This window comes from Anastrepha obliqua, chromosome 5, assembly GCF_027943255.1.
Source record: "Anastrepha obliqua isolate idAnaObli1 chromosome 5, idAnaObli1_1.0, whole genome shotgun sequence".
Taxonomy (NCBI): Eukaryota; Metazoa; Arthropoda; class Insecta; order Diptera; family Tephritidae; genus Anastrepha; species Anastrepha obliqua.
In genome coordinates this window covers 54528158-54553047 of record NC_072896.1, presented here as the reverse complement: position 1 = coordinate 54553047, position 24890 = coordinate 54528158, and the positions used below count along the sequence as shown (strand labels likewise).

At 37.5% G+C, this 24890-nt stretch overlaps 3 protein-coding genes across 5 annotated transcripts; 2 read left to right on the top strand and 1 right to left on the bottom strand.

The window, feature by feature from the left end:
* Window positions 1-864: 864 nt before the first annotated feature.
* On the top strand, window positions 865-7199 carry LOC129248170 (zinc finger protein 236-like). Its single transcript, XM_054887627.1, has 7 exons — window positions 865-1423; window positions 2157-2389; window positions 2457-2669; window positions 2753-3011; window positions 3085-4140; window positions 6133-6464; window positions 6538-7199. The coding sequence occupies exons 1-7, from the start codon at window positions 1123-1125 to the stop codon at window positions 6868-6870; spliced, it is 2727 nt and encodes a 908-aa protein (XP_054743602.1). The 5' UTR covers window positions 865-1122; the 3' UTR covers window positions 6871-7199.
* Window positions 7200-9609: 2410 nt separating this feature from the next.
* LOC129248157 (nuclear transcription factor Y subunit beta) lies at window positions 9610-12021 on the bottom strand. Of its 3 annotated transcripts, none has more exons than XM_054887605.1 (4): window positions 11784-12021; window positions 11379-11695; window positions 11249-11318; window positions 9610-10840 (listed from the first exon to the last, which is right to left on the bottom strand). In XM_054887605.1, the coding sequence occupies exons 1-4, from the start codon at window positions 11851-11853 to the stop codon at window positions 10311-10313; spliced, it is 987 nt and encodes a 328-aa protein (XP_054743580.1). In that variant the 5' UTR covers window positions 11854-12021; the 3' UTR covers window positions 9610-10310. The 3 variants fall into 3 exon arrangements, with proteins under 3 accessions (XP_054743580.1, XP_054743579.1, XP_054743581.1); XM_054887604.1 differs by having other exon boundaries at window positions 11781-12019; XM_054887606.1 differs by having other exon boundaries at window positions 10722-11171; window positions 11781-12018.
* A 1080-nt stretch (window positions 12022-13101) lies between these two features.
* LOC129248617 (uncharacterized) lies at window positions 13102-22107 on the top strand. Its single transcript, XM_054888238.1, has 10 exons — window positions 13102-13945; window positions 14104-14201; window positions 14270-14572; window positions 15327-15792; window positions 15875-16068; window positions 18716-18776; window positions 18857-18910; window positions 20972-21138; window positions 21210-21369; window positions 21437-22107. The coding sequence occupies exons 1-10, from the start codon at window positions 13573-13575 to the stop codon at window positions 21574-21576; spliced, it is 2016 nt and encodes a 671-aa protein (XP_054744213.1). The 5' UTR covers window positions 13102-13572; the 3' UTR covers window positions 21577-22107.
* Window positions 22108-24890: the final 2783 nt, after the last annotated feature.

Sequence of the window (24890 nt, the reverse complement as noted above, 5' to 3'; positions counted from 1 at the left end):
ATTTCCTGTCATTTCTATCAACAACCACGCCTACCTGCCCTATAACGGTAATTATTCAAAAAGAAAAATTCGATATATCTGTCGTATAAATGATCTCAAATTATATAACTTTGGCACAAACGCTGATCTTAAGTAAATAAACTCGGCGCAAGTGCATACATTGTCCCCCGCCTCATCTCGATCCGACATAAATATTATTGAGATGGGATAAAACCCACTTTTTTATAAGACTAGATTAAATTCTCAACCGTCCAAGCTTTAAGTCTCGTTGTCTATAATTATGTTTAATTCCAAAAATTAACAAGCAGCCTTGTTTTTAGTTTAAGCGAAAATACACATTTCTTTAAATAATTTATTTATTTTTTTTAGTGATTCAATCCCAACATCACAAGTGGAAGTCTTATAATTATTGGGGCTAGTCACAACAGGTCAAAATTTTCCAAATAAAATTTACATAAACATTTTAAGCAACAAGGGAAACAATCAAGCTAGCATTTAAAGAAACGCGTAAAAACACTGCTATTAATACAAAAAATTCCCCTTGAATTGAGATTTAACAAAAGACTAAAATCGATAAATTTCCCAAAATTTACCGGGATTTTTATAGTGCTGCCCATAGAACTTAGTTTTAGGATATCTTACAATATATTAAGCAAAATATTTTATGGAAAACATTATTTATATTTGCTCTTTCGTTTTTGTTTTACCACCCGATAATTTATTGAACATATATTTATTTATTTGAATATTCCTCACTACTTTTTTAATAAATTATTAGCATATATTTTTTTGGTTCGTTTTCTCTTCCCGATATGGCAGCATTCCATTTAAGCAATCTGGTAAATAAATATCCCTGCCATTTCACAAATTTCCACACTCCTCTATTTTCAACAGGCTGCAGCTTGACTTTTGACACTTGATGTTGACATTTGGTCGATCGCCCCTGAAGCTAATAATTTCTCGCGGTTTTAAATTGTGTGCAGGTAAAAGATCACCGTAAAATTTTGTATAACAAGGAGTCGACGATTCTCAATTTGTAATGACTGTTTGGAAAATAAATATACACTGCTAGCGCATTGAGAATTTGTCTACACGTCTGGAATAGTTCATAGATTAACGGTAATGGCTGAAGAGACGGTACGAATAAAGCAAGAACCGCTAGAGACAATCTACGCTGCGGAAATAGACGAATTTGAGACTGACACCTTCACAACTAGCAGCGGCAGAAGCACAGATAGTTCCGCCGTTGGAGATGGCAGAAGGGCGTTTGTTATTAGTAATATTCGTGATACTGCTGAGTTACCTGTTAATGTAAAAATTAAAGTTGAACCTGACATTTACATATATTCTGAAGAAAATGGTAATAGTGTTGTTGACTGTAGTGCGCAGATGATACTGGGCGAAGATGATGTGCAAGTAAAAGGTAGGTGAAGCAGTGAAACAGTTGAAATATGATTTCATTTGAAAAATATCCGCGTGTCAATCACAACAAATAATTATTTGCAGTTAATGCAATTTAAAGTGCGACTTTGTTGCCAATGTGAGTCGATTTCGTGTAGTAGACATTTCAAAACTAATTTTTGAATAATAAAATGATAAATAGTCCTGTTAAAAAAATTCTGGCGCTTGAAATTACTACATACAAAAAATTAAAAATGCATATCAGTGCATATGTTTAGAGATATTTATTTAAAACGTTACGTAAAAATGATTTTTAAATACTGATTACGATCAACCGAATATTTATTTCAATTAATTTCGGCGGTCGCCGTAGCCGAATGGGTTGGTGCGTGACTACCATTCGGAATTCACAAAGAGAACGTAGGTTCGAATCTCGGTGAAACACCTGCCCCTCGGCAGGCAATGACAAACCTCCGAATGTATTTCTACCATGAATAAGCTCCTCATAAAAATATCTGCCGTTCGGAGTCGGCTTGATACTGTAGGTCCCTCCATTTGTGGAACAACATCAAGACGCACACCACAAATAGGAGGAGGAGCTCGGCCAAACACCCAAAAAGGGTGTACGCGCCAATTATATATATATATACATAATTTCATCCACTCAAAAATTCACAGCTAAAGGCACACAATAACTTACTTTATTGTTACTTTTATTTATATAATTTAAATAATAATTTTTTTCCACCTCACAGCGGAACCGGAAGATTATGATTTTAGTGCCTCAAATTATTTAGGCATGTCCGAATCTCTTTCCCAGCCAACTAAATATATCCAAGATGGTCAGGAGCTGCCACCTGCCATAGTGAATGATTTTCACTTTGTTCACGAAGACAAGGATATAATAACTATAAGCGCATCTGAGTTGTCACCACAAAATGAAAAGTTGGCATTTAAGCAATCATTAGAAACTGTTAATAAGCAAAATGTAGGTTTTAAATAATTCAATACAATACACAAAAGCTCATCTCTTTCACTTTGTCGTCTTTCCCTAGCAAAGTGGTGTTCGAAAACCCAGAAATTTTATTATATGTAACCTTTGTATGAAGCGGTGCTTTCAAGATGTGCATTACACGCATCACATGGAACAGCATAAAAAAAACCGTATTTTTTGCTTAAGAAAAACTTGTGACACTTGGTTCAACTCTTTGGAGGATTGTGAAAGTCATGAATATGAAGTGCATGATATTCATGAATTGAAATGCAATGTAAGTGCAATTTTTTTAAATTATTTGCTCTAACTTTAAAAGATGTCTTAAAAGGAAAATATTAATTTGCTTATCTCTAATAGGTTTGCAATCATAAATTTCAAAGTTTCGAACAGCTTAGTCTACATAAGACTAAAATGCACAGTAAACTGCAACGTTTTGTTTGTTCATTGTGCCGTGATTGGTTTATTAGTATGGCCGAGATGCAGGAACATTGGGCATCATTACCTTATGGATGTGGCCGTCTTTCAATTGTACAAACTAAAACGCCAATGGAAATACTGGAACTGCTGAAAGAAAAAACACAAAAGAAAACACTGAATTCATATAAAATTAAAAGTGGTAAGTAGTTCAGGAAAAAGCAACTAGACAGCAATAGAAAATCGTAAAATTTTTAATTTCTTCATATCCTCAGCTTCCAACGTTGTTCCGCCCGGTTTGAAATTGAAACCAACATTGCCCAACAATAATGCCCAACAAAATTCTGAAAAGCCAGCTACCGCAATTGAAATTAAGCAAGAACCTATAGACTACGAGACTATTCTACCCGATTTCCCAGTGAAGGTTAATAACACAACATCAGTGGATAACTATGAAGTAGTAAAAAAAAATAGACCTCCATTGGGCAAAACTGGTTTGTTTCCGCCACATTTAAAATTACGCTTACGAAAACTACCGCTGTCTACCACAACATCAACTGAAAGTAAAGAAGCAGCTTTAGAAACACATCAACAAGTAAAATCCGATACCTTGGGACATATGCTCGCCGAGCGCATCACCTCGAAATTCTCATTGAAAAGTGTGCCAAAGATGTTTCACCTAGCAAACAAAACAAACGAAACCAAAGATCAAAGCAATGCACCCACAACATTTGCCCAATCTCTACTGAAAAATAATTTAAATACTACCCATGCCGTAACAGTTTCTACACAGAATGAACCGCCAAAAAAAATTTTAAAATTGCCCTCGAACTTTAAAATTGTTAGAATGTTGCCAACAGCGCAACCAGTACCAGTTCAGATGGTGAATTCTGGCACGCCAATCAATGCATTAGCAAACAGCACACACTCTAATGCGGCCAACACTCTATTGGGACAGCCAGGAAATACAGCAATACAACAAAATGGGGTTTCCAGTCGACAATTTGCATTGAAGGAAGTTGAAGTGCCATCCCTGGATAAAACGGTAGCTGCTGCTAAGCTCGAATCTGTTACAAAAACCAATACAGAATTAAGCTTAACGGAATTATTAAATGAGGTTATAGTACGTGAGAGCTCGATAACCGATGACGAAGTGGAGAAACAAGAAACGGTCGAAATAAAAGTTGAGCAAATAAAAACCGAATTAGATGAGGATTTGGTAGAGCAACAATATGACGATTCATTGGGTGCTGGCAATTTCAGTGACAATTCAATGGGAAGTAGCAGCAATGCGACAATACAAAATACAATTTTCGAAGACAGCAGCGCAGGTAAATATAAGTAATAAAAGAGAAAAATGAAATTATTTATTGAAAAAATGTAGATTAAAGAAAGTGAGATAACGGGATATATCTACTTTGAGAGAATCTTTCCACGACAGGCGCTTCTACGTAACGACCCAGATTTATATTCGGCCAATAACTGACATTATGAGGATTATTTATGCTGCTACAACAAAAGCAACAACTTTAAGAGAATGCATACGTTGAATTGACAGCTCTTATTTATTTTTAGCGCTTAGTATGCGTGTGCATCACGGGAGCGATGCGGTCCTGTCCTACAGTTGCGATGGAGAAGGTGCTCGAGCTAACACCCCTCCATATAGTCTTTGAGCAATCAGCCAAGAGTACCCTACGGAATATTACCAGGGAAGGTTTCGGGAGCGGAGAAGTGATGTCATCTAAAAACATGAGAGTGCTAAGGATGCAGCTCCCACTCACCCAGCTACCCAGAGATGATATCACTAAGATGATCAAATTCGAAAAGAAATTCAGCATTGAACTGAACAATAAGTTGAACTAGAGTAGAATTGCATTTGAAGTATCCTGCACTGGTACACAGATGGCTCGAAGAGCTCAGAAGGCATAGGCGTGAAATTTCCGGCACAGAACCAAACGGTTTTCCAAGCGTCCTCCAAGCGGGGATGTATGCCATTTGTCTATGTACATCGATATGTGGGCTTGAAAGAGGTACTGTGATGAGTAGAGGGCACAAACGGCCATGAGGTCGAAGTGCAAACCTCATATATCCATCTATCTATCTCTCTATAATTAATTCAATCAATTAGTAAACCTGCTATGCAAGTACTTGTGCCGCCCGACATAAGAGGGACGGAAACTTGGCCATGGTAACTTATACAAAGGCGTTCTTAATAAATATTTTTTGAATACGTTCTTGCGCAGTCACAACTCTGGGTTGTTCCTATAAACATCACCCGTCTGTCGCAGAAACGTAGAGGTGAGATTGATGTAAACATCAACAATCTTCTGAACATCAATCCCACGACAGTCGGACCTACATATCAAGCCAATGTTAAAGAATGCAGAAAGTCACTCTTGCTCATCCAACAACACAGCACCACACTCGGGGTTCCCAACCACTCTGGAGTGGACGGAAATGAAAGGGCAGATAAGTGTGCAAGGATAGGCTCTGAGCTGGAACTCCAGCGACTAGTAAAGGACATAAGCATTCCTCTAAACGAGTTATACGATGCGACTGGCTAAAATTGATTCTTAAAAGGACAACATGTCCGCTTGGATTCAACAGATCAACTACACAATTGGCACCCTAGCCAATATAATGGAGATGAAGAAATTGAATTGGTACAACACCTCCTCTGTGAATGTCCTGCACTTCAAAGAAGGCGTGCCAAATATCTTGGCGATTATTTCATTGAGGAGCTGGGAAATTCGCAAAAAGTCTCAGTAGAGGGACTGGTTACCTTCTTAAAAAGATCTGAGTGGTTTAAGCAACTTAGTTGGGGGAAGGAAAGCAAATTCAGGTGTATCACAATGGGCCTTAGCGCCATAGAGTGTCTTGTCTTAAACAAGCAGCCTGACTAACCTAACCTATATCAAGCCAAGGACTGTCACTTCAGCAGTATTCGCAAAAAAAGTCCCTCTCAATATATTTCAACAGTCCTGTGAACCTAAAAAAAAGTTCACATGTCAAAACAAGTTGCTACAGATTGCCTTAGAAACTATAAAACATGGATGAAAATCCATGCAAAACAGACCGATCAATTATGATGCAGATATTTTTTGCAAAATATTGTTATAAAAAACTTGATATAATCTTTAATGCACATTTTGTTCAATAACAATCAGAATTCGGTTCAAACCTGGAATCACGCGATTTGCGCAAGTACACATCTTATTTGATGTCACTCTAACCCGCAGTTTTGTAGTTCCATTTTTAATTATTCCAATTCTAAATGTTATTATTATTATTCCAAACTAATCTAAATAATGGTCTACTTGCAGAGTTTTCACGAACACCACGCTCGCCTCAAATAACCAGAAGCAAATCCAAGCGTGTACCTGATGGTTATATTTGTCCTAAATGTGGACGTCGCTATACAACGCATTCTATGATCGCAAAGCATCTGCGTAATAATTGTGGTCGCAACCCACAGCACCAATGTGATGTGTGCCACAAGTGTTTCTTCTCAACCAGCACACTAAATTGCCATCGCACCATCCACACCGGAGTTTTGCCACACAAGTGCAACTACTGTGATAAACGTTTTCGCACACGCGGCCAAGTCACCGTGCACCATCGTACGCACACCGGTGAACGTCCATTTGTTTGTGAGGTATAAACTTAAAATAAATACAAAATTATATAACTTCTATTTGTTTATAAATCGTTTGTTTCGCCTCTTTTAGATATGCTCGCAATGCTTTACACATCGTGAAACGCTCATTTCGCATTTGTCACGACACATTGGCATGAAACGTTACAAATGTTATGGATGTAACAAACAATTTTCCTGTATTAGTGGGTTAAGTATGCATCGTGCAACACGTCCGGACACTTGTGGCCAATATGAGCTGAATACTCGTGCAGTTGGGCCGCGGGTTCGCGTCATCCGTGGGCGGGTGGTATTCGAACCGCAGCCGACAGATGTAATAGATGAGGGGGTGGACGACGGCAGTGGTATGAATAATGGTGGAAACTCTCCGATAACAGAGGTATTGACGGAAATACAAAATAAATAACGAATGCTTTTATATTGTTTTTAAATTGTTACCAAGTTATTTACTTAAAATTTAGTAAGTAGAAGAAGTGGAAGAGCTAAATTGTGTTAATATTCTGAAATTTGCATATGATGATTACGTACTGAAGGGCCGTTAATGCTACACTGCATATGGTATATAATGTCTCTATATACTTAAATATTTTTGTTTGGAATTTTAGCCAGTAGGTTATTGTATATTACTCAAACTATAGAATAAATAGAATTGCGTGCTTTTTGTATACACATACTTGCATAATTATATATATACATATATACCGCATAGTGGATAATAAATATTTTTCTAAAATACTTTCTTTTTATGTGTCTGATCGAGAGTTCTAAGGTGAGTGAATTAATCAAGCTAAAATTAACATAAGTCAGAAATTTATCTATTTAATATGCCAATGCGTATTAAAAACAACTTTACTTACAAATTATGTATTTGGGAACTGCATATACTTGGGTTAGGTTAGGTTATACTGGCTGGCCGAAGACACGCAGATTCCATTATGGTCCATAGCGATACCAGATTAGAGTCCTATTTAGCGATATATACATATATACATGTACTTAGTCTTGCTAAAAAAAACCCTTTGACAAATTTTGTTCGTATTTATTGTCTCCTCATAAATTACAGTCAGTTTTGTGGCAAATTCCGCTTGTTAACATCGGAGTAGCGAGCTAAGGAAAATCGCATTGCAAAAGTGTGGTAAAAGTGCAAGTGAGATTTAAGAATTGCTGAAAAAACTTAATATTCCGAGAATGTTTGTTTATCGAGAATTCGCAGAAATTCCCTTAGGAAGCAGAAAATCATGTCCAGGAAAATTAATGTATCGACCATTCAAGGTACTACCGCAGGTCCCAACCATGCAGACACCTGCTTGAACCAGAGCCGCCTCCCAGGCACGTCAGGAGGCACCTCTTCAATTAGCGCGGCGAGATCGGGGACAAAACACAGTGTACAGACAGACTATAAACGACATTCATCAAGAGGCATTTACCACCTTCTTAAGCGCTCGACCCCCGAAAGCAGTTATCGGAGTCCAACCACCACCCATAGCGGACGAAGAGCTTCAGCCGACCCGAGAGACCCGTTCTGGATACTGTAGCAGGTTAAACTCCTACTCATCTAGAATTGAACCCGACATACTAAACATATGTCCAGCATGTGAAGACACTCTGCACGACACTAACCACCTTTCCACATGTCCCATCAAGCCCATTCACCTGGACCTAACCTATCGAAATAGCATTGTTTCCTGGGCCTTTGTTAGAAGAGCTAAACGAAGAGGAACGGTGATCTACGATCTACATATCACTGACGCGGACAAGTATACTGCTACAACAACAACTACAATAACCAGATCCATGTCAAGACTAATTAGAGATGGCCTCCACATATTCCTGGGCTCATAGCCGTAGAAGATTGTCCGTCTGGAAGTCCAGTTCTGAATCCAGTGGACTACAGTTTGTGGTCAGAATTGGAGAACATGGCCTGTTGTTGTAGCAGCATATACAGAACATGACCTATCGAAGATCTCACTGAAATTTGGAGAGTCTAAAACAATCCATGGAAACCGTGCGTGCTGCCATAGCTGGATGGCCTAATCGTTTGAAGGCTTGCGTAAAAGCAAATGGTGACCATTTGGAATGAAAATTATTATTATTTTTTTAATATTTACATGATTAAATAAAATTAACTTCATTAAACAAAGTATTATAATTTCATATCTATAACGGATACAACAGAACTTAACAATAAAAAAATGAAGCGGTTACAAACTCCTATAGCCTACAATTTCGTCGAAAAACAATCATGTAATATATTTTTTAAATAGTTTTTTTCGAAATTTCAGCGCTCCCCACATTTTGGAAATTAGCTACAATCTTCTCTCCATGTTGTTGTTATGCTTGTACATTACCTATAATTTTTTATAAGGTCTTGGTCTGGCCTAAATCCCAGTAATTAAGTCTATCTCAAGAGAGAACATCTGTTGTTGTTGTTGTAACAGCGCAAACATTCCCCATACATGCACGGGGAATGCTGCGAAAGTGACAGTCCTTGACCGCATATAAATCCGGGTCATTCCGGTTACGTAAAACCGACGGTCGTGGGAACGTTAGCAAAATATTCCCTTGACTCTCTTATGAAACTATCCGGTTTTGGCATAAAACCCATCCTACGCTTCATAGGAGCGTTTAAATGGTTCCATGGTAAATAAATATTGAAATTTTCGTGCTCCGCAGGGAGATGTCTATTTTTGAAACCAACTGCCACAAAAACCTAACCTAACTTTTAACTCACGCCTAAGTTTCGCGAATTCGACACATTCCCGTCACACCATCTCACTAACAGAATTTTCACAAATAGTTAAATAGAAATAATATAATACTTCTCTCAATAGACACGCATTTGTTTGAAATGAAAAAAGGAATTATAAAAATATACTCGTTTTTAATTTGTACTCCGTTAGACGAATGATTAGTGACAAAGTAACACTGATTCAAGTTTAGTGACCTACGGTTAAGAACGTCAGTCACGTCCAGTAACTCAAATAATGCACACCCGACACAGAACAGCTGATCAATTCAACTTTGCGAACTCTGGTCCTACTTCGCAAACGTATGAAAAACTCACCTATTACAGAAGAAAAACCTAGTTCTTTGAACAATTGTGAGTTTTCCTCACAAAGGCAAATAAAAATACCAAAAACAGAAATTATTTATTTCTAATGGTTAAATGGGCCATACATATGTGGATCTAAGTGGACATATGTATACACAATTTATTATAAATTAAAGTGATGAGTACATTTTTGTTTAAATTAACGCCTCCCATATCTTTATATGAATTTTTCAATAAACACAACCATAAAAAAATTTTAGCTAAAAGTGCCAATGACCGCAAAAACTAAGTCTATTTTCAATAATGCCAACTATTAATTTAGAAAAATGATAAAATAATGTATACATAATACTGGAAATAGCATAAAAAGTTTATATTCCGAATATGTGAAACACAAATTAACAATTGATTTATATAGTATTATAAATATTTCCCATTGTATTTTTGTTTTTGCGATTTTTTCTTGTAATATCAACTTCGTTGAATATGTTCCAAACTACCAAATTAGGTAAACTAAATAAATCGAATATCTTAAATTTTAATACGCCTCTATTCCCAGGTGCAGTAAAAAATATAAAAAACCCTCAATTTACGTTTCTCAGTTTTAGGTGTTTGTTGTAGGATTGTTGCCAATAATTTGCGCTTGTCAATTTTGCACATTGTCGTTTATACTAATCGTAATATTTAAAAAAAATTGTCTGCACTTACAACAAGAATTTTAGTTTATGACAATAAATTAATAGAATTAATGACGTCAACGTTCTAGAAAAATTCGTCTATTGAATATTTGCCCTTTACATCTGCATGAAATGATCGCCACTATTATTAAGTTGATGTTGCTGTTGTTGTTGCAAAACATGTTGATGCAATTCATCGGCATCAAAGTATATCAGTTGGTCGGCGGCATTCATGATACTACTCGGTATTTCATTCGCTACAGTCGTTATTACTGGCAGCTGGGGACGTGTTTGCAGACGCGCCGATCGTCGCACGGATGCTAATGTTGCGTTCGTATTGCTGACACTGTCGCTTGTTTGATTACAACCTGTGCTTAATAAGTTAACTGACGCGCCTGAGGTCGATGTTGATGTCGGTGTTATTGTGATACCGTGAGAGGGCAATATGTCGTGAATACCATTTTGTTGACGATGCTGCTGCTGATTTGTTTCGATTATTTCGAACAATTTCACATCCGAAAAGGTATTTGCAGTACCGGCCACAGAATTGGTGGTGATGATCGCAGGATTTGTATTTGTCAGTGTTCCGGCTAATGTTGTTAATGCTTTCGCTGTTATTGTAGAATTACTGTTGTCCGCAATTGTTGCTGTAGAAATTTTGTTTCTTTTTTGTACTTAAAATTTGCACAAATAGATTTTTCACTTGTTCATTGTTTTCAGTAACGTAAGATAATTTTATGAAAATAGTAACTTGTATACTGTAATTTTGATGAAGTTTATAATTTTTAAATAAAAATATGTAGAAATAGTTAAATCTTTGGAATTTCAATTGGTGTGAGTGCTGGGTAGTTGGTTAATGTTTGGTGCGTTGTGATATTTTGCATATTCCCCATTTATAGGTGAAAGTGTTGTAGATGAGTGCATGCGGGCATTTTTACACTTTTTTTTTTGTATAGTGTTTCCATTAACAGTATATTGCTATTTTATTATTCCAATTTAACAAATTAAACAAAAATATATATATGTATGCATTGTTTACGGCAGATCGGTCTTACGAAATTCGGTAGATGAGTCGTCTTGCAGCATATTGGGCTCATTATATAAATTACGATCCGATTTGGTAGACTAGATGGTAAACTAAATAATTACTTAGATCGCATACTCTTTATTAGCACACTCATTTACCTCACGAAATTTGTGCAAGTACATAGACAATGGATCTACGTAGTTATCGAAACCCAAATTTGCAAATGCATACAGTAAATCATCCCCATTCACTGTCTTTCGATTTTCTGCAATACTACGCTCTATCGCCTCTGAAGTTATAAACGAAATGAATTCTGAAACGCACTCTTGTATGCATTCGCGGGCGTCTTTAGCGATTTTGCCATTTTCCGGCACAGGCACCTTCATGATTTTGATGATGTTACAAATAGGCAGAAAACGATCCTGTTCACGCAGCATGTAATTACTACCGCTATGTTTATTATCGGACTCATCATCTACAGATATAAAAGGTGATAAATTAATACTCTTACGAATATTCCCTTGTTTAGAGTTACTTCGCCACTTAAGACGCAGTCTTACCACCTGAGACATCCTCATCGTCTCGCATCATGAAATCATTCAGATAAGGTTGTGAATCGCCGCTAGTGCTCATTTTATTAACAACTATTTAGCTAGCTTTTCTAATTTCTATTTAATCCTAATGATTTAAGAAAACACGGAACTTCGATTTTGTTAAAAACGCGATTTATACAAAATGTATGCACTATAAAGCTTGACAAATGTAACGTCAGTCAGTCTGCTTTATGACAATTTCGCATTTGTTTTTCTAACCAGTGCAGCCCCTACAGTTTTCTAGTTGTGCCCATTTTTTCTTAGGGTACGTTCATTCTTACTGCAGGCTACACTGAAGAAAACTTACAACGAAAACATGGTATAGTTCACGACTTCAAGGTTTTTTAGTGACAGATAATTAAGTTGCACCACTTTGTAAGTGTCACAAATGAAATGATTTCTAAAGTCAAAACCTGGAAGACAAAGAAACAAGAAACATATCCGAATCTACTGCAAACTTTTCAGGATGTGTTACAAGCGTCCATAAAAGAAATTCCTCCTCTTAAAAAATAAGATAAAATAAAATAATTGGCGCGTACACTTCTGTTATAATAAGTTCACATACATGTAGATGAACTACTTTTTCGTGTTTAACTCCCAATCCGTAATTAAAAAGCGAGATTCCCCAAACAAAATATCTCTCTCACAATCTGAGATTATAAATAATCCTAGATAATAGTCATACTTTTTGACATACAACCGTGTGCTTTCTGCGTAATAGATCATTATTTTTACGCGTTTAAAGAAAAACGTCAAAGTTAAAGCTAAATAAAATGGATGCCAGTCCAGAAAGCAGGTTTGTAGACATAATTCCAATAATGTTTGTTCCTGCGTGTATCCTCTTATTTGAAACCTCAGTAAACGTCTTTTACGGATTTCCTCCAACTGTTTATTATTTATAATTTCTATAAAGAAAAACCTTTCAGAACAGTTGTTGTTGTTGTTGTAACAGCATAAACATTCCCCATACTTACATACGGGGAATGCTGCTGGAGTGACAGTCCTTGACCGGATATAAATCCGGGTCGTTTCGGTAACGTAGAACCGACTGTCGTGGAAACGCTTTGAGAACAGTATTGTCAGCTGGTTGTCAATTTTACAGGTAATCTACCATATGTGAATGGGTAGATTAATTTTGTGGATTTATTGGTAATTAATGCATATGTGAACGTACTTTTACTTGTTTTGATCCTCTCAACACCTTATTAATAAAACTAAATTATTTCTACAACTAAATAAAGTGGCAATACCAAGCATCATCTGTTGAGTTCTTTATTCGGTACTCCAGTTTTACATACATTTCTATTAGCGACATATTAGAGTTATTGGCAATATTTTCGAAATTTTTTGAAAAATACAGTTCAAATATAGTACCATAAGTGGAGGAACAATCAAGTTTGACCACAAAATGTCTTTACTTTCGTGTAATTAGTAATAGAAAATAACAGTTTTTTGTAAATGACTTCTAAAAAGTGAAAAAAGAAATCACTTCCAACCTTTGGATTAATATAACTGTCACAGATGATATACTGGGGTCACTACGCGCCGATTAGTACTCATTTAGACTTTCTTGTGACTAAATTTGGTCCTGCGACTCTGAATCTTTACTCTGATACTATAAATCCAATTGCATCTTCAGCTTAAATAGCTATGGTAAACGCGTCTTTGGAAGTTTTGTTTTAATTGCACATTTTTAAACCACCTTACACCCGTAAATGCTTGTATGATTGTGCCGCATGAGGTGATAAAAAGCTGAACTATGTTCGGGTATAAAAAACGAAATAGATTGCCTAACTTCACATCAGTTGAAGAAAACTTTTTGCTGAAGTTGGCGCAGCAACACATTAAAGTAGTTGAATGCAAAATAACAGATGGGCCTACCTGGGAAATGAAGCGGAAAGTATGGGCCAAAATTGATTCAGAATTCGCCAAAAAATTTGGTTTGAGGAGAGGTTCAAAAAATTTAAGAGAAAAGTATGACAATATAAAACGTAAGCTTAGAAGGAGCATGAGCGGAGTAAAAGAGGAAGCGTCAGCAGAATGTAAAAACATTGTTGATGAGACTCCAGAAAGGATAGCGGCACTAGCAAGGTTTTCTGCAGTCGGCAACACGGATGACGCTGATAGCGACGGTAAATTAATAAATAATAGAAATTTATTTATTGGAAACATTTTGCTGTGACGATACCGGTATACTTTAAGCCATGAGAATTAGAATTTTTTACTTAAAAACGTTTATAACTGACCGGCAGAAAGGTTTCAATATTGATAATCGTTGTTTTCCTGGTAGCAATCAATACATTTAGTACTGATCACAACGCCTTCGATGAAACAGCGCAAAGTTGCAGCTTAGATGATCCTATCCAAGAGTCTGAATCCGGAGAATATGTATGGAGACTATTTCTTTTATGAAAACAACGCATGTATGTAGATATGTGTATAAAAAATATTTGTAGGAACACTCTAATAAAGAATTATCTTGGAACTCGGCACCGTCAATAGAAGGTAGAAATGTAAGATCAGTTTTTCATAGCTGGGAAAGGAAATATAAAGACACCTCGATTGAACCAAAGCACATCTTCTGTGAAAACGAGGAATTGCGATCCGCAGAGAAGCACCGGTGGGAAGCTGAGAGATTTAAACGTCAGTCCGAATTGCATAAATGGGAGTTGGAGAAGCAGAAATGGTTGGTTGAAAAGCAAAAAGTGGAGCTAAAGGAAGCCAAATTGAAAATGCATATTTTAGAGCTGAAATTTAAGGTAATTATTGAAAAGTCATGTACGCAATCGCCCATGACTACCTAAAATTAAGGGGATTATGTTGTTTTTGTATCAGCTTACTAAACCCTGTCAGTGCAATGTAGTTATTACAGATTACCGGGCGTCTTCATCTAGCAGCATAAACATTCCCCATACAAATACGGGGAACGCTGCTGAAGTGACGATCCTAAGGAATTCAAACGTTGGTTAAAGAATGGATTCAAATCGAATAAATAAACAATAAAGCCTTCATATATGTATGGGTGCATATAAAGATTTTAATACAAACAGTTGCCGCATTTTTAAGTTTATTATATTCTGCTTGATGGTGTATCAATCAAATCACATTGCACAAGGAGCGACAGTTGCAGAATGAAAAATACCTTACTGCTGATGTGGCAGTATAGTGCTTTTACGCATACGTATGCACGTAAACATATTGACACTGTTTCTGCTGAGACAGCAATTTTGTAGCCTGCAGCGTGAATAGTCGCAGTATAAAAATTGAAAAGGGATTTGAGTTTACTTGTTCAAATGTTCACGTTATGTAAATTTTCGTGTATTCGAATACATGCATGTTTGTATGTAAATATGTACATACGTAAGCTACAGAGGGCAACTTGAACCAATATAGTCGTTTCTAAGTAATTTGACGCGTTGTTTAATTTTCTGCTGACTTCTTTTAAACTTTCATTTATATGTTACCTTTTTAGTCACTCTTAAGCTCTAATTCTAAATTGTTTCTTATTTGCAGCATTCGCCTATAGGAAACAGCTCGAAAAGTTCTGCCAACATTGCGGCCATTCAAATTGGCACAGAACCAGTTGAGCAATTTTTAAATAGTTCTGGAGCACACGAAAGCAAGGAGAGTGATTCACATACTGCCGTCTCCACATTGGCATCACAAATAAAATTGGAACCTACGCTTGATATTTCCGACACACCTGCCAATTCTTATTCGGCTACCTCCAATGAAGATCGATTATTATTCAATATAACAAGAGGGCATAAAAGAACAGCAAATTTTGAGTCAGCTATAGACCCAATTGATTTCAATGAAGAACAACACCATAAACACGATATGCTTGATAATAGTGATGCTAAAAATAATAGTATCGATAGCAGTTGTGATGACATTCCGCTTTTAGTGAATGAAGAATTCGATTCGGATATTAATAATGAGGACGATGATGATGCTTCTATTTCGTTAAATAAGAAAAGTAATTAATTATTAATTATTTGAAATTTCGTTTAAACTTATCTATTTAATTATATTAATCTTTTATTCTCTTCTCGAACTAGATTCAGCCGATGACTTTTTAAATCTTTTAACGAAGTATAACCTTCAACACTATTTTCTTAAACTGAGAGCACTGAATGTTGATTTGGATTGTATGAAGGCTATACGTGAGGTGGATTTAAGGGATATATTCGGGTGCGATATTGGTGCGCGTATACGATTTCGCGGCCTAGTGCAAGACTGGCGAGTCTCTAATGTAAGTAAAATATTTTGCTATATAAAGAGTTTTCCAATAAGAGGTGGTATTCCCGTAAAAGATCAATGGTTTCGTTGCATGTGTGGCACGTAGCGCCGTCTTGTTGAAAATAAACGTTGTCCAGATCAATACCATCCATTTCCGGCCATAAAAAATCGTTAATCATTTCTCGATAGCGCAATCCATTCACCGTAACTGTTACTCCAGCTTCATTTTCGAAAAAGTAAGGTTCAATGACGGCCGCGGACCATAAACCGCACCAAACAGTCACACGTTGGGGATAGAGGGGCTTTTCAACAATAACTCTTGGATTTTCCGAGCCCCACATCCGACAATTTTGCTTGTTGACGAAACCACCGAGGTGGGAATGGGCCTCATCACTCAAGATGATTTTTCGATGGAATCCCAGATCATTTTCATGCATTTCAACGACCCAATCAGCAAAGACACGACGTTGTTGATGATCGGCCGATTTGAGTTCTTGTGTTAACTGGACTTTATAAGCCTTAAGACCCTAATCTTTATGCAAAATACGGTGTAATGACGTTTGTGGAATGCCTAATTCCAAAGAACGACGAGAAATGGACCAACCTGGGTTTTCTTCAACACTTTCGGCTACAACAGCAATATTTTCGGCTGTTCTTGAGCGACGTGCACGGGTTTTATACTTCACATCACTAACTTGTCCCAACAGCTCGAATTTTTTTCACCAATTTCTGTAATGCGGTTCGACAAGGTGCTTCACGATGACCCAAAATTGTTCGAGCTATCGAACCCTCTCTGCCAAATTTTCAGCATTTTTATAGTGAATTTTAATAATTTCAATGCGTTATTTAAGCGTGTATCGGTCGATTTTTATTAATAGCGTAGTTTCTACTTGTCAAATATCTTAAAATTACAGCTTCAAGTAACATCTACCGAAATTGCGGGCTATTCAAAATAACACCTGTTATTGGAAAAGCCTTTATGTACAGTAGATAAATGTATGTTGTAGCAGCATAAACATTCCCCATACATGCTCAGAGAATGCTGCTATAGCCGACTGCCATGGGAACGTAGATAAATGTATAATATATCCTAGTTTCTGTCAATGAATTCTAACTAATGGTAAACAACTTGAATTTTTGCTCTAGATACAAATTCAAATAATATACAGGGTGTCCGGTGTCAGAATTTAGTTTTAAATTTAAAGTTTCTCCCCAACCGCTAAGCGGGGAGGGGACCGCGCTAGTTTCTTTATTCATGCAGGTTATTTAAGCTGCGATTAGTGGTACCGTACCTTAGTCATAACCGTAACCATAGAAATCAGCTGTTCTGATTAAACATATGGGCATTACTGTAAACGATTATAGGTGCCGCACCATAACACCGTAGCTATAACCGGAGCCATATGCATCTATTGAATTTTGGGTTTTCCCCGTAACCGTAACGTAGAACCGACTGTCGTGGGAACGTCCTCTTTTTTATCGAAGGTAACTCCCTTTATATGGCTTGACAGGTATCCGGATGCTGAATGTCCTCATATTCGAGCTCTTGGAGTGCGGCTTTCACGACTTGTGCAACATGGGGCCTGGAGTTGTCGTGAAGGAGTATGGTTTAACCATGTCAATCAGGTATTTTCAGTCGAATAGCCTCATTCACGCGGTGTATCTGGGCAATGTAGAGCTACTTGTTGACCGTGGCATTGTTTTCGAGCATTTTCCAGTGCACCATTCCCACTCAGTCCCTCCAAACACATATCAACTAAACTTCTTTGGATGAAGATCCGGCGTGACTCTCGGCTTTGTCGTACCTCCTAGAGCCACCGACTCCTTTCTTTCTCCATATTGATATATAGGCACCATTTCTCATCTCCCGTGATGATTCGGTACAAAAAGCGCTGTCTATGACCGCGTGTTGCTCGATGGCGGGCGAGAGGCTGAGAAGCAATTTGAAGATGACTTTCTTTGTTTTTTGCGTTGAGCTCGTGAGGTACCCAGACTTTCAATTTTTCGGTAAATCCCATTGAATGAAGGTGATTGAAATCGTTTTATGATCGCAGCTAATTTTTCTCATTTTCATTCTCGATTGGTTTGGCGACCGTACAAAAGTGATTTGAGACGTTCTTGTTCGAATTCAGAAGGCCTTCCGCTGCGGGATGTGTCATCGACATCAAAGTCACCGTTTTTTAACTTTATACACCATTTCCGTGATGTAGACTCGTCTATGACACCTTCTCCATACATGTCGCAAATGTCGCGGGCTACTTCGGCAGCTTTTTGACCTCGATGAAAAGCAAAGGAGAGCGGGTGTCGAAAATATTGATTTTTGCCTTCTGGGTATTCCATTTCTAAGCTTCAAAACTAATACAAAATTAAATAACTCAAAAATACAATTAACATAATTTTGTAGAGCGGAAAGATTTCTATCGAATGAATACTTACCCTTTGCCAAACAGCAAACTAATCGTTGTAAACTAAAAGAAAATATAAAAACGCTATGAACTTATTCCCCCAACCCAATAGCTAATCTGTTTGCCGAAATTTTTTTAGAGCAATAAGCCAGGAAATGACAATAATTTATATAGCATATCTAATAATATCAGCGGAAAATTATATTGTCCATTTTTAAGAACAAAATTAAAAAAATAATGTTTTTATGCTTCTAGCTGAACTTCAATCATCCTTCTAACCATCAAAAGGAACTGAATGAGATTGTGACTAAAAAAGGTGACCAACGCGTTTTTCTATATTATTTCACTTTATTGCATATGTATGTATTAATCAATATACATTACTTTCTTTTTTAGATATTGCGGAACTCAAATCGCTTATAAAGGATTCTCCAAAAACTTTCTACAAAGGTGTGCTTTTAATAAGTATTTAAAATAATACTAGAATGGATACATACAACCTAGTAAGGCGTTTAGGTAGATTTACTTTCCTAATAAGAAAATGTTGTTTTTTAAACGTATAGGCAGAGATATTTGTTAAACCAACTGCCCCATTAGGCTCACGTTCTCGATATTTCTGCTCAGTAGACTCCATCAAGTTGCCATTTAAAGTTTTGTAACTGAACAATGTTTACAAATCGCCCAAAGTTTAGTGTGCCAAACTTACAGACAACCTGGCACGCATTACATTGAGGCTCAATTTTGACTCAATGGTTATGAGATTAAGTAAAATTGCCACATATGTAGTGAAAATTATCTTCTCGAGACTCGCGAATCCCCATTTCGTTTCGGAAAATATACGGTTTAATATCGTTCGCACACCGAAGGCATCATTGGTACATACAGATAAAGCCGACGATACGACCAAGGCTGAGCGTAACAGCGATATAATTCGGAACTTTTTGATCCCATACGTGAATAACTGAATTGTCTAAGTGCCAAACGCGTACAAAATATCGAACAGCGCACTTTGATGGCGTTTTGTGAGTATGCGTTATGCCCATCTAAAGCTAACGCTGCCTCCTCCTTTTTTGTACGATAATTTTATTGTTACTTAATATATTATAAAATAAATACTGGACCAATGGGATGGTGGTCTTCGTAGAATGCAGTCGACGTAGCCACGTGGCCGATATTGCTTATAACAGATGGTCTGAAAAGTCTTGGGCCTAACAAAGAGAACACGGGTTTTATTTAATTTAATTTTATTTTTAATTTATTTATTTTAATTTAATTTAATTTAATTTTTTTCCTGCAATACGAAGTTTAATTCATGTCATTGTTTTGATGGACTTGTGACACGGTGCGTTGTCTTGAAGAAACAAAACAGTGAGCAAATGCGGCACCTACTTTGAACGGAGCTTTCTCAAAGGCAAATGCTCATGCAATATAAAGCCAACACATTTTTTGATATCTTTACGATGTCAGTTAACTCACGCAACTTCACTTTTCGATCATTCAAAACGATTTTGCGGATTTTTTTTATGTTTTCTGTTGTTACCGGCTTGTTTGGACGTCCACTGAGTTGTGCAACATCGGTGTCTCTACGAACACGTTTGAAGTTAGCAAACCATCGCATTATTGTTGTTTCTAATGGAGCAGAGTCCACATAACACTTTTCAAGCCATTGCTTCGCTTGAACGGTATTTTTTCCATCAAGAAGCAGTGTAAAATTAAAAGACGAAATTCTTTTTGATCCATTGTTTCGAAAATAACAAAAGTAGCGTCAGTCTTAGCACAAAAACTCCTGAGCTAACGAATAGAATATCATGAAATTTTAAAAGCTGTCTTTTTAAGCTAAATACTAACTGACAAAGTGGTGAATAAAACTAGTGGCACCTATGTGTTCGGCCCGGGACTGTTCAGCTCATGTGTTATATAAACAATAATTACGGCAGTCGATTTTACACAGTCGGAACTACCCGGATTTATATCCGGCCAAGGATTTTCACTCATAAAAAAAGTTTTGATAGGTGGTTAGCATTGTGTAGGATTTCTCTCACATATTGCCGGGTGATAATAACAATAACAACTAAATGCCATAGAACTTGTTAGCTGAAAAGTCCAAAATATTGGCTAATTTATTGATTTTTTGAGTTTTAATGTAATACTCGGCCTCATCGTAAATTTCAATATGACCAATACAAAAAAAAAATTATTTTCCCCCGTGGGAACGATTTGTTCACACGGAATTCACAATAAGGTCGAATGTGTTATATGCCCCTAAAAAAGCACCCGCAAATGGAGGGACCTACAGTTTCAAGCCGACTCCGAACGGCAGATATTTTTTATGAGGAGCTTTTTCATGGCAGAATTACACACGGAGGTGTGCCTTTGCCTGCCGAGGGGCGACCGCTATTAGAAAAAACTGTTTCTTCATTTTAGTCTTTCACCGAGATTCGTACCGAAGTACCCGTTACCCTACGGGAAATTTATCAAATCATATATATTTATTATTTTTTTCTTTTGTAGAACAGCAAAAAGTTGGAAATTCTTTGAATCAAGAAGCTCATGAGGATATAAATCCCGTGAATGTTATTTACAAAGAAATCTTACCTGAAAACCCATTTCATACGGTTTCGGAATTCAAAGCATTCGAAAAATTAATTAGTGACTCTGCCGAAGCATATAAAAATTTAGTAAGTCAGATTTTGTTTATATTCTCTATTGAATTTTTTTAACATACGAGTACATATTTATTGGCTTGCAGGTAAATGAATTCGCTGCGCAAAAATCCAACCATACCGTGGCTTTTATAAAATCATCTTGGCGTCGTATTATGACCGACAATGTTGCTAAACATTTTTGTTGGACTGGCACACCTGAGAAGCCAGCCATACGCACACTGCGCGTAACAGATGCTCTAAAAGGTGCATTGATGATTACATAGTTTTTTTGCTTCAAAAATTTATTCGTTTTTTCGCTTCCAACTTTCAGAGGCTTATCGACGCAAGTACAACTACGGCAGTAACGAAGAATTTCAGCGTATCATTATATCATTTTTCCAACATGCAAAAACCCGACTGCAGAAGAAGCAAAATTACGAAAAAACCAAAGCTCCCTGCTTACCACTATAAAATTACGGACACGGCAGGTACATAGTATGTAAGTTTGACCAGAGGCAGCAATTTTAAACACTGAACATGCAACTCATAAAACACTAGGTTAAAATGCTTCAGGAGCTTTTGTTACGATGTATGTACATGTGCGTACGAAGTACTGTGTTTATACGTTTTTGGCCCGAAGAGGAGGCCATCTATTTAGCTTCAAGGCGAATTTATTAACGGTGGTGTTGGTAAATCAGCTGATTTGTTTTTTTTCCTTCGCTGTGTCCATTGGCTGTCAGCACAACATAAAACAAGGCAAATTAATTTTTTGTTTTCTACTTTTCCAATACTTTGCCGGGACAATCAAACATAAAAAACTTTGTTGTTGGTCTTGTGCCACCACCTTTAATAAATGCACCTTGTTTAGCTTTACATAGTTAAGTATTTACATAGCATGTAAGATGAGCTAGCGGTAGGCATATTTTAAATTTGTGATATGACTTTTAAAAAAGTAGTAGTAAATTTACAACGTGCACTTGATGTGCAAATCGTTGGCTATTTACCGGCGAAATCTTTTTTTTTTTTTTTTTGTTTAAATTTTTTTTAAATTTAAAGTAATATTTTTTAATCATACCGCTGTTGTGTATCTAAATGTGACGCGACTGGTCGTGCGATCTACATAATTGGACCATTCTAAAACAAACAAAAAACGAAGAAAATAAGCAATTTATAGAATTTTAGAAGGTAGAGCTTTGATATCTGTTAACATGAAAATTCTCGCAGCATTCTCATTTAAACAAAAGATCAAGAAATACTAACAGCCTCAAGATCTAATGTAAAAGTAAATGTAAAAATGTTCAATTTTAATGACATCTTGACACCAATATTATTAAAAGCGTTATTGTATGCCTATTTTTTTTTATGAGGAACTAGGAAAGTAGGTAACTTTGGAAAAATGCGAGAAAAAAAAATTATAATAATAATTCATTCCTCAACTTCAACAACCTTATCCTTTCAATCCTTACTCCCGCACAAAAAGTCAGCCATTAATTGCATTGTGGCTGCTAAAACACGCAAAAAAATAAAAGAAAAATATACAGTTACACATTGCAACAGTGGCGCCAACAAGAGAAGCGGGCAATCGCGCCGACACACCAAATTTAGCGAAGTCCTCAACCATCTGAGTGATCCTTCTGCCAGAAAAATGTGACACTCAGATGGCGCTATAAACAGTAAGAAGGCGTTGTTCCTAAGCAACGACAAATGGGCATTCCCATTACTTAGGACTGGTAGCGGCAGGCTAATCACCTACCCTGTTAGAAATCAAATAGATTAATGAAATCAACGCAAGACGCGTCTTGTCGAGGCCCTATGCACCCGAGTGGAGTGAACAAGAAAAAAATGCCCATTATGCGCCCGCTGTAGCCGAATGGGTTGGTGCGTGGCTACCATTCGGTACTCCGTTCGGAGTATGCCGCCTTTCATCTAATATTAACTGCACAAAAGATATGATATGCTGCAGAAATCGTATGACGTGGTATATGTTGTAAGATACCTGTTGACAACCGGATACTATCCGGTGCTTTTAGAGACTTCTGTATCGAGTTATCTCGTAAAAAAACGTGGCTGCAGAAACACAGGTCCTTCGGTATAAAATAGCGGGTTTTCCGTGTTGTAAAGTCTGTATTGGTCTGTTGTTTTCGAAATGTTGCCGTAGTTTTCGTAGGAAACTTTGTTTGCATACCGGAGCTCTTTCGTCGATGTCTATCAAATCGTAGGGTAAGCGGATTGGTTGGCCGTAGAGCATCTCTGCCACATATACAACTAAGTTTCCTTTATGGCAGTTCTTAGACCCCAAGGCAAAACGATGGGTAGTATGTCGACCCAGTTCGTGTCCGCCGAGTGACATCTAAGTGAAGCCTTTAGCATTCGGCGCCACCTTTCCGCTATTCCGTTCGCCTGCGGGTGGTAAAGCGTTGTGTGAATGTGCTTCGCGCCAAGCAATTTAGCTAATTGTTGGAACAATGCACTCAAATGGTCGTGTTTGGTCGGTAGTGATGTATCTGAACGTTCCAAATCGACTCATCTAACCATTTAACAGCTCCCTGACAGTTATCTTATCAGTTCATCTTGGAAAGTGGTCTACACAGGTTAAGCAATATGCATAACCTCGTGAGCGGGCAAAAAGCTCGACGGTATCTACATTTAACATATAGCAAAAGGTTTAAGCTGTCCTTTCGTGTGGTGCATAATCTTGCATCGTTGGCATGTGGGACAACTTCGTACTCGTTCTCGCAGGTCGCTAGACATTCTTTTCCAAACGATTTTTTTTAGATTAATTTAATGGTTGCTCTTGTTCACGGATGGCTAAACCGTGCACATTCACTGTTCTTATTGTTGTGCGCAGGTAGGTTTTGTCGTTTTGTTTTGTTTCACTTCTCGACTGGTGTGCGCCCAATACGTACATATGTATGTGTGTATGCTGTTATTGATTTTTTGTACAACATCGCATCCTCGTCGCCAGTTTTACGTATGCGAACTAATGGATCAGCTTGCCGCTTTAGTTCGAATAATAATTCGTCCTTCGCCGTCTTTCTAATGCTCTTTACGATATGGCTCAGTTCTGTGAACTCAGGCTGCGATTAAATTTTTTTTAATATTTCTGCGTATGATAGTGCACCGACTTTTTTCAGGGCCAATGCGTCAGGTTTCATTGGTCTATTTTGCGTGATTTTGGTCTTACGTTTGACCACTGTTGACCAACCTTGACGAGATCGGGTGTCCTCCGCGCCTAGGGGCGAGTTCATGCCTACACCTGCCGCGCTTTGCTTCTTTACAGCTGCCATCTCTTTTGGTTGGTTGGAGCAGCGTTGTTGCTCTTTGGGCTTGACTTCTATTGGTCCTCTCGCCGATTCTGTGCTGAGCACTTTGCTATTTGCTGCGGCGAATCGGGTGCATCCCGCCCATTATTGGCAGCCGTGCGGGTTCTCTTTGCTTGCTTTTTGCGATCGTTCTCCATTGTATCGGTTTGTGTGCTTTGATTGGCGCGCACAGTGGGTGGCTTAGATATGTTGTGTGCGTAGTGCTTTCTGATGCTGCCTCTCTATTACACTCACCATGTCTCTCATTGGCATGTTGATATGCCTCTGCATTTTCATCATACTGATAAGCTCTTTTTTTTTCTCCCATCGAACGTAGCGGCTCCCCGTCGCTCATTTCCTTCGATTCTCCGCATATGCTCGGTTACTTATTCGGCATGTTGTTGGGTAGTTTGCTTATCCCTATGGGTGTCAGATGTCATTCATCTGCGTAGATGTCTGGGCAGATGTGCAGATGATAAGCGG

Bases quoted from the DNA above. Each gene is read 5' to 3' on its own strand.
- LOC129248617 (XM_054888238.1), top strand. From the start codon at position 13,573: ATGTTCGGGTATAAAAAACGAAATAGATTGCCTAACTTCACATCAGTT. The intron at 15,793-15,874 runs GTAATTAATTAT...TTCTCGAACTAG, and splicing joins TATTTCGTTAAATAAGAAAA to ATTCAGCCGATGACTTTTTA. The intron at 21,139-21,209 runs GTAAGTCAGATT...ATTGGCTTGCAG, and splicing joins CCGAAGCATATAAAAATTTA to GTAAATGAATTCGCTGCGCA.
- LOC129248170 (XM_054887627.1), top strand. From the start codon at position 1,123: ATGGCTGAAGAGACGGTACGAATAAAGCAAGAACCGCTAGAGACAATC. The intron at 2,670-2,752 runs GTAAGTGCAATT...TATCTCTAATAG, and splicing joins TTCATGAATTGAAATGCAAT to GTTTGCAATCATAAATTTCA. The intron at 4,141-6,132 runs GTAAATATAAGT...GTCTACTTGCAG, and splicing joins TTTCGAAGACAGCAGCGCAG to AGTTTTCACGAACACCACGC.
- LOC129248157 (XM_054887604.1), bottom strand. From the start codon at position 11,853: ATGAGCACTAGCGGCGATTCACAACCTTATCTGAATGATTTCATGATG. The intron at 11,696-11,780 runs GTAAGACTGCGT...TTATATCTGTAG, and splicing joins CGATGAGGATGTCTCAGGTG to ATGATGAGTCCGATAATAAA. The intron at 11,319-11,378 runs GTAAATGAGTGT...TTTACCATCTAG, and splicing joins ACTTGCACAAATTTCGTGAG to TCTACCAAATCGGATCGTAA.